Consider the following 9,822-nt stretch of genomic DNA (forward strand, 5'->3'; position numbering starts at 1 on the left):
ACAGCACAGCGCTTGCAATTGCGATTGTATTCCATCCGGGGGGTCTCCATGCAGACTCTCTGTGCCCCTGAATAGGATACCTGTATATGCCTTTGTGTATACATGAGGCCTAGCTTTGAAGTGAGGGGTCCTCTTAAAATTGGTGGAACTTACACCAAATCCTTTTAGTGAATGCAATAAACTATATATTTGGTAACTTACCATGTTTTGAAGAGACCTTCGGCAGACAGTTCTGCATGCAAACACACTTGTGGATATGGTAATGCAAAACATCAGCGTAGAAAGCATTAAAATAAATGATAAAAAACATATATAAACAGGCTGAAAGAGAAAAGGGAATAGCCTTGGTTAAGAAGCTCCTACAATTGTGTGTATAAATAAAACTTAAATACAGAACATTGGATTTAGGAATAAAAGTGAAATGATTCTTACCATAATTACGAAGTTGCCAATGCATTGCACATCCCTTTGATAATGTGCACAATATGGCCACTCCAGGAAGTTTGGAGTGAAAATTGGCAGGCTAATCTCAAATGCAGTAAGTATTATTCCAAAACCTGCAGTTACAGCGCCAACGACATTCATCGCCAAGCTTGACTTTATCTGCAATGTAGAATAAGAGTCATTATTATCAGGGGTGAAGCGGTAGGGGGTACAGTGGTAGCAGTTGCTACTAGTTTTGGATCCTGAGGGGACCTCCAATAATACAGATGGAAATTCAGGCCCCATACGGGGAGCCAAAATACCAAATAAGTACCTGCTGCTGCCTCGTGACAGACAAGAGAGAAATCCACCTGAAGATAAAAGTGCTCCCCATTGATGCAACCATCTCTTTTGAGTTCATTGGTGCTGGAGAAGGAGCAGTATTTCTCAAGGAATTAACAGACTTGTTGTCCATCTTAAAGCTAGACCACCAAAGGTGGATAATACTTAGAGATTTTAATGCATGGATAGATGACTGCCTTTCACCAATTGGGAAAGAGGTACTTACTACCTGTGGATGAATTAGGCTTCTTCCATTGGTCCACACATCAACTCACAGAAAGGTCACAGTCTTGACCTAATATTCTAAAAAGGACTGGAAGTCTTAAAGGTACCAGTAAGTCCAGTCACTTGGTCAGGTCACCACAGTATGGACTTCTCATTCTCCAGCTGCCATACACCAAAACATAGAACCAATGAAATACAGAATCCTTAAAGGATTATCTTTCCAAGAAATCTGGAACAACCTCAGTAGTAGAACAAGCTCACTGGTAGTCTGACACTTCTTCAGACCCTCACCACCTAGTATGGAAGTACAACAAACATGTCTTCTGCTTTAGATGGCTATTGATCACTAGTACACCAAAATTTTCAACCCAAAACCTCACGCACCCTGGACTGGTTTGTTCACTCCATCAAAAAACTTAAAAAACTTAAAAAACACTTGAATGTGATATCAGTGGTGAAAACATCAATTACCGAAGGATAAAATCCCACTGAACCTACACCCCACAAACTACCAATGAACCATAAATAAGAAAAAGTCCACCATTCTGTCACAAGCAATAGAAAACCCAAGGAACTGGCCGCAACATCTGCTCCGCACAATATATAAACTCTACAATCCACACTGCCTAAGACCTGCTATTCCATCACAACTCTGTCTAAAAATTGCCTAGTACTTCAGGGACAAAGTTTTAGCGATTCAGGATGACCTCCAAAAAACAACATCAAATAGTCCAAATACCAAGAATAATAAACCTTAAGTTAAGCAACTTCTGGAGGCTTCTGGAGCTGATGATCTGAGTGGGTCCAGGTGTGAGACCCCCAGAGATCACATAGGGGCCATCACTGTAAATCCTGTAAATCGGGCCTGTAAATCTACATGCTGTAAATAGGTCCTCAGTATTAGGTCCTCAGTATTAGACCTCCCCCCCTTTAATATGTTTTTGAAAGACTGCTTCATGAGTTTCCTAGTACATGAATAAAAGTTGATAGGAAATATATATCATTCTTGTCTAAGGCCTGACTCACATCTACATCTTCTCCCTTCAACTTTTATTCATGTACTAGGCAGTCCTTCAAAACATATTAAAGGGGGGGGGGGGAGTCTACTAAATCTTTCACCAATTTCTCTCCCTTACCTTTCCCACTGTTGGTTTCACAGAAGCAGCCACTGACAGGGATCCAGAAATAATAAACTAGAAGAAAATAAAATTACATAGAAAAAAATAAAGAACAAAAAGAGTTTATCAGGTGAATGAATTATGATTAGAGATGAGCGAGTACTGTTCGGATCAGCCGCTCCGTTCAGCACGCACGCATTGAAACGAATGGACGTAGCCGGCACGCGGGGGGTTAAGCGGCCGGCCGGCGTCAAAGCAGAAGTACCAGGTGCTTCCATTCATTTCAATGCGTGCGTGCTGTTTGGATCGGCTGATCCGAACAGTACTCGCTCATCTCTATTTATGATATACAGTCCTATGAAAAAGTTTGGGCACCCCTATTAATCTTAATCATTTTTAGTTCTAAATATTTTGGTGTTTGCAACAGCCATTTCAGTTTGATATATCTAATAACTGATGGACACAGTAATATTTCAGGATTGAAATGAGGTTTATTGTACTAACACAAAATGCGCAATATGCATTAAACCAAAATTTGACCGGTGCAAAAGTATGGGCACCTCAACAGAAAAGTGACATTAATATTTAGTAGATCCTCCTTTTGCAAAGATAACAGCCTCTAGTCGCTTCCTGTAGCTTTTAATCAGTTCCTGGATCCTGGATAAAGGTATTTTGGACAAACAATTCAAGTTCAGTTAAGTTAGATGGTCGCCGAGCATGGACAGCCCGCTTCAAATCATCCCACAGATGTTCAATGATATTCAGGTCTGGGGACTGGGATGGCCATTCCAGAACATTGTAATTGTTCCTTTGCATGAATGCCTGAGGATTTGGAGCGGTGTTTTGGATCATTGTCTTGCTGAAATATCCATCCCCGGCGTAACTTCAACTTCGTCACTGATTCTTGAACATTATTCTCAAGAATCTGCTGATACTGAGTGGAATCCATGCGATCCTCAACTTTAACAAGATTCCCGGTGCCAGCATTGGCTACACAGCCCCAAAGCATGATGGAACCTCCACCAAATTTTACAGTGGGTAGCAAGTGTTTTTCTTGGAATGCTGTTTCTTTTTGGACGCCATGCATAACGCCTTTTTTTATAACCAAACAACTCAATCTTTGTTTCCAAAATGAAGTTGGCTTCTCCAAATGTGCTTTTTCATACCTCAGGCAACTCTATTTGTGGCGTACGTGCAGAAACGGCTTCTTTCTCATCACTCTCCCATACAGCTTCTCCTTGTGCAAAGTGCGCTGTATTGTTACCGATGCACAGTGACACCATCTGCAGCAAGATGATGCTGCAGCTCTTTGGAGGTAGTCTGTGGATTGTCCTTGACTGTTCTCACCATTCTTCTTCTCTGCCTTTCTGATATTTTTTTTGGCCTGCCACTTCTGGGCTTAACAAGAACTGTCCCTGTGGTCTTCCATTTCCTTACTATGTTCCTCACAGTGGAAACTGACAGGTTAAATCTCTGAGACAACGTTTTGTATCCTTCCCCTGAACAACTATGTTGAACAATCTTTGTTTTCAGATCATTTGAGAGCGGGCTGTCCATGTTCGGCGACCATCAAACTTAACTGAACTTGAATTGTTTTGTAGAAAGAAATGGTCCAAAATACCTTCATCCAGGATCCAGGAACTGATTAAAAGCTACAGGAAGCGACTAGAGGCTGTTATCTTTGCAAAAGGAGGATGTACTAAATATTAATGTCACTTTTCTGTTGAGGTGTCCATATTTTTGCACCGGTCAAATTTTGGTTTAATGCATATTGCGCATTTTGTGTTAGTACAATAAACCTCATTTCAATCCTGAAATATTACTGTGTCCATCAGTTATTAGATATATCAAACTGAAATGGCTGTTGCAAACACCAAAATATTTAGAACAAAAAATGATTAAGATTAATAGGGGTGCCCAAACTTTTTCATAGGACTGTATGAGTGACCTAAATCCATTGTGAGTATTGTATATAGAAAGTAGAGTGTGGGGCAACACGGTGGCTCAGTGGTTAGCACTGTATCTTTGCATCGCTGGAGTCCTGGGTTCGAATCGTCTGCCAGGAACAACATCTGCAAGGAGTTTGTATGTTCTCCCCGAGTTTGCATGGATTTCCTCCCATTCTACAAAGACATACTGATAGGAAAAAAAATGTACATTGTGATCCCTATATGGGGCTCACAATCTACAAAAAAAAAAAAAAAAAAAGAGTGCATGGACAATACATAAAACGGAGTCTGTGATCAGAACCCAGCATATCACCCCAGCCCTGCAGATAGATAGGTTAGGGTTACCAGACCCAGCATATCACCCCAGCCCTGCAGATAGATAGGTTAGGGTTACCAGACCCAGCATATCACCCCAGCCCTGCAGATAGATAGGTTAGGGTTAGACTCTGCATAGTCACTGTAGCTAAACTTAAATACACAACTCACAGCTTTGTTCCACTGAAGCTAAATTAAAATCAGCCAAGCAGTGAGCACTAGGTGAAGTAAATGGCATTTAGGCATTACAACCATCCATTTTAATGTGTATAGCTTACCAATATTCCAGACCATAATGGGACGCCAGTAACTATCACAAGTCCAAAGTGGTATGTTGTTGCAGTGAAAACTATTGTCATCAGAAGGCCAAAGGATAAAAGAAGAATTCCTGTAAATATCTGTGTTGTCTGAAAAATAAGTGATGATTTATTCAATCCATTAGTAGTAGAAGTGTAGAAGATCAACTCATGATATAAAAAATATCAATAGAAATCTCTAAACAAGAAACAACCACAACCTACGTTTCTATAAAATATTAGATTTTATTTGTATCCAAAATATAAAATATAAGGACACACATAGACAAAATATTACATATAAATAACAGGGAAACCGTAAGGTTAAAGTGCCAGCAAACCAGTACAATGCAGGCAAAGGTGCAGTATTGTAATAATTATCTATATAGACATTGCCATGGATAATGTATATATGAGCATAGCAGATTATGGATTATCAGTTGGAAGGACAAGAAAAGATACAAGATTGTGCCAACAACGTGCAAGCCACCTTCCTAAATCCCCTCACAATGCACCAATCCAGAAAAGTAAAGTACTAATATCCAAGTTGCAATCTAGATCAATAATCATGTATGTAACCAGTGGCGTAACTAGGAATGGCGGGGCCACGTGACATGCCCCCCCCCCCAAACCGACACCGAAGACCTCGACCGACCCCCCCCCCCTCCACACATGTCTCTTAGTTAGCCCTGCACACAGTATTATGTCCGTTAGTGGCCCCTGCACACAGTATTATGTCCCTTAGTGGCCCCTGCACACAGTATTATCCCCAATAGTGGCCCCTGCACACAGCCCATAGTGGATACCCATAAACAATTATTATACTCTGGGGTCTTTTCAGACCCCAGAGTATAATAATCGGAGACCCGGGGAATAAAAACATTTAAAAAAAAAAACAGTTGCTTACCTGTCCCCCGGCTCCTTTGTTGTCGGCCACCGCTCTCGTCCTTCCTTAATGACGTCGGATGTCACATGACCCGGGAAGCAGGCCGGGTTCATGTGACATCAGAGACGTCAGACAAGTATGAAGGAGGCCTGGCAGGATCGTGGAGAGGTATGTAACAGTGTTTTTTATGTTCCCTTACCTCTCCCGGTCCACCGATCATTATACTCGGGGGTCTGCAAAGACCCCTGAGTATAATGATAGTATTTGTGGGGCCCGCGGTGTCACTTGCCGATCCCGACCCAGCCAGGATCGGCAATTAAATAGGGTCTGTAACGGCCTATCAAAAAAAACAAAAAACGCAGCGGTAGCAGCTGTCACCGGGCCTCCTAATGGCCCAGGCCCTGTAGCAGCCGCCTCCACTGCCTCTATGGTAGTTACGCCCCTGTATGTAACACCTTATCAGTGCATCATGAAGAACTGTTGGACGTTGTTGGCACAAGCTTGTATCTTGGAATCTCCCCTGTAAATCCCTCACCATGACAAAAAAATCAGACATCCGTCAGCAGTTTCTTCTAATCCGAAGGTACTGCCCCTTCGGAATACCTTCTTTAAGTGCTGGAGGATGACAGCTCTGCCATCGTGGTAGATTTCTATGGACACAAGTGGCATGTTGACCCGATTCCTCCTTACATATGGTCAAATTGAGGAATGTCATACGACTCGGTTCGATCTCATAAGTAAAATACAGACCATAGTCGTTTTTGTTCAAATTCTGAACGAAGGCAGTAAACTACTCCTTAGGTCCGTCCCATATATTACAGTGTTTTATATACTCACATGTAGGAGTTTGCATATCAAAAGCAAAATTCTGTAATAGGTGACCAGGAACCCCATAACCATCTCATCTCTATTAACAACCACATGAAATGGACTTACACCCAGAAGTTCGGGTTCTCCGCTGTAAAATGTAGCAATAGGTTTGGGCAGGCTTGCTGGGGTATGGCAGGACTCTTGTTCTGGTCCATTTCTTTGTTCAGTTTGTGGATTCACTTGATAGATAACAGCAAAGTCTCCCGCATCAGGTACGACCTGACATGACATGGCTCTTATAATGAAATAGAAAGCAACAAATTATTTTATTCTTTATCAATCACGTTCATATTTCTAGATTTCTTTTTGCAGTTTTATTGCTTTATCTCTTTTCAACAGGAGACGTAACAACATAAAAAACATAAATAGTGCAAAGAATCTGAGTATAAATTACTATTTCAAGTTTGTCCAGAATTTTTGTTGTGGAATGTATTTGGGAATGGAAAGATAGACCATCTACTCCACATTCAGATCATTAGTAGTCAATGGGGGAAATGTATCAATGCCTCTATACAATAAGTGTCATAGTGGGATGATGTTGTGTGGCAAGGCCCTTTCTTGTGCCAATCCCCGATCTGTACCTTGATCACCACATTGTGTGAATGAGGGCAGAGTGGGTCGGGGAGCAAGGGGGTTGGCGTGGAGATACCTTGGCCCAATGTATTCATTATGACAGGAGCCGACGTGGCATGGACACCATAGCATTTTACAGTCTGTGCAAAATGGATAGGATTCTAGTGAGTCCCATCCACACATACGCACAGCGAAGATGCTGCTATTTCCAAAACCGTTGCGGTTTTGGATATCGCAGCATGACTATTATATCTACGGAAACACAAGTGGTTTCTCTATAAGTATCATGGAAGCAGAAAGTCTGCAGAGGAAACCTTTCTGTGAAAAGCACTACGGGAAAAACTGTGATGTGTTGCCGCTGCGTTTTTTTCCCACAGCTTTTTTTTTTTTGCTGCGGCCCGCTACATAAGGCCTTAAGGTCCTTTCACACTTGTGCTTGTTGTCTAGTTTGTGCATTTGTCCGGGTTTCCATCTTCTGCCCCGGTAAAACTGGACAGGGATCAGAAACCCAGCGGTCAGTTTTAAAACCCATTCACTTGAATGGGTTTGCAAAGGTGACCGCCCATGAGCATCTTCTGCCTGTCTGCGGTGAAACCGTTTTTTTTAAGCCAGACACAAAGTCCTGCATATCCGACTTTGTTTCCGGCTCGAAAATGAGCGTAGGCTGTGAAAGGACCCTTAGCCTATAACTTATGAAAGTTTTCTGGTATTTAACTGGTGTAGATGTCTTTGTGCCAGAATGGACATAAATTTTGCTTAGGATAGGCCATCTATATTAGGTCTGTCGGGGTCCGACAACCGGGACCCCGCAGATCACCAGTACAGAAACAGCGCGGTTCATGGTATTGTTTACATACTATAAGACGTACAAACTGTAGCGGTGGGTGTGGGTTCAATAGAGCTGTCTTATTAAAATCTTTGCAAACAATACTTCAAACTGCGCTGTCTCGGTACCAGTGATCTGTGAGGGTCATGGGTGTCAGTTCTGTGCAGATTTAATATTGGTGGCCGATACTAGGTCTAAGCCATCAATGTTAGAAGTGAGATAACCTGGTTACTTCTTCAGACACATAGCCAGTATGTAACACAGTATTGTAAGCGGCCATTTTCTTGTGGCCGGCGGGCATGCGCAGTCGGCTTTGCCCTAGGCCCGAGTCCTAGAAGTTTGAAGCCAGCTCCGGAGGAAGACACGTGAAGAAGACGTTCCTGAAAAAGATGGAGGCGGCGCTGGAGAGTTCTATTTTAGCATTGGGGATGCCCCCAGTGGTGTTTGAGCGCTGGGGCCCGTCCCCAGTACTGCAAGAGAACTCATTTGCATACCGACGAAAACCAGGATTTATACCGAACGGTGGCGCGGAGAAGACATCTAAACGTAGGCGAAGAATAGCCTTTCTTAAGGCTATTCCGACATGTTAGTGAGAAAAAATTGAGTTTTAATGATAGGATCCCTTTAAAGACTGGATCCTTCCGAAATGCAGTTAATACCACTGAGACAGACCCTCCAGTAGGAGCAGCGGCTTCAACATCAAACAGGTATGTTCAAATATTATGTTAAAAAGTTAAAATATGTATTTTTGGTGTCAACTCAAAGACGAATTTAAAATTTTGTTAGATAAAGCGAAGATTATTCCTCCTCCTTTTGCAACAACATACTTATGCGAAGCAGCATTCTCGGCCTATATGGCCACCAAAATATAGATCTCGACTGAATGCGGAATCTGACATCCAATTGCAGTTATCTCAAATTCAACCAGATATTACTAAACTGTGCAAATCATAGCAGCCTCATTCTTCACATTAAAATAAAGACATTAAGTTTTTTAAGATTTAAGAAATAGGATCTGTGTTTTCAGGATTTTTGTTTTTCGTTATATGTAGTTAAGTTCCTTATTTTTTTAACTGACTGATATAGAAAATTTTTTGAATAAAGTTAATAGAAAATGTAATATTTAATTGTTAGAAATCTCCCCCCCACCCATCTTTAATATCGCTCGTTATCTTTGGCACCTATGTAGGTTTTAGGTAAAATATGTCAAGTGCTCCCTACAGAATTTCTGTCCTGAATAGTTCTCGACTCCAAAAGTTTGGGAAACGCTGGTCTAGACAGCTGGCCTCTTAGTACCTTGTTTTATGATTTGAAGACGCTGTATCCAGTGACTTATCCTCACCGTTGGTTCAGAGGAAGTCGAGGAGCTGTTTACAGAAATTGCTCAGCAGTCACGTGACATCATGTAGGGAGGGGTTGCTGCGTTTGGTCGCTTCTAGGCACTTTGCCAGCTTGCATCTGCTCATTTATCTCTAATATATTCTTTCCCAATTCTTATGAGCTGTATTAGATTTCGGACCACATGTTGTATTGAAGTGTATCGTAATGCTGCCTTAAAATACACATATAGCAGAATTAACTTGAACTTCTGCATCCTATATCAATGAAACATCATTGGAAAAGCAATTTTCAATGACTTTTCATTGATTTTTGTTGTCTTCATGCTGCAGCAGCGCTTTTCCGAATGCAGAAATTTAGGTTACTTTTGATAAATTTTTGTATATTTAATTTTATATATTGAGGCAGCAAAGTGAGGGGACATTCATAAATCTGTTATGTCCGTTTTTGCATATATCAGAAGCTATAAAAAGGTCATCAATATTACATCTGAAGGCCACCTGGGACCTCCATAGATCAAATTGTACAGCGCTGCGGAATATGTTGGTGCTATACAAATAAAATTTATTATATATTATTAGATCATTGCTACCAAGACAGTGTGGATCTTAACCCCTTAATGCTGTGTGCTGTATTATTATGTCGCATTGAGCGCATAGTT

The 9,822-nt window shown here is 41.4% G+C and overlaps 1 protein-coding gene across 4 annotated transcripts in view; it reads right to left on the reverse strand.

Annotated features, from left to right (window-relative positions):
• Positions 1–9,822, reverse strand: part of LOC142210594 (membrane-spanning 4-domains subfamily A member 4A-like) — a 37,516-nt gene that overhangs the window by 22,843 nt on the left and 4,851 nt on the right. The window contains exons 1-6 of one of the 4 annotated variants that reach the window (XM_075279865.1): positions 9,120–9,200; positions 6,491–6,659; positions 4,651–4,779; positions 2,127–2,183; positions 433–603; positions 202–321 (exon numbers count right to left, since the gene is read on the reverse strand). In XM_075279865.1, coding sequence (XP_075135966.1) covers positions 202–321; positions 433–603; positions 2,127–2,183; positions 4,651–4,779; positions 6,491–6,655 — 642 coding nt within the window. In that variant the 5' untranslated portion in view covers positions 6,656–6,659; positions 9,120–9,200. Of the gene's footprint in view, positions 1–201; positions 322–432; positions 604–2,126; positions 2,184–4,650; positions 4,780–6,490; positions 6,660–9,119; positions 9,201–9,822 lie in introns of those variants that run through there. The other 3 variants (XM_075279866.1, XM_075279867.1, XM_075279864.1) reach the window with 3 other exon arrangements.

This window comes from Leptodactylus fuscus, chromosome 6 (genome assembly GCF_031893055.1).
Source record: "Leptodactylus fuscus isolate aLepFus1 chromosome 6, aLepFus1.hap2, whole genome shotgun sequence".
In the NCBI taxonomy this organism is placed as follows: Eukaryota; Metazoa; Chordata; class Amphibia; order Anura; family Leptodactylidae; genus Leptodactylus; species Leptodactylus fuscus.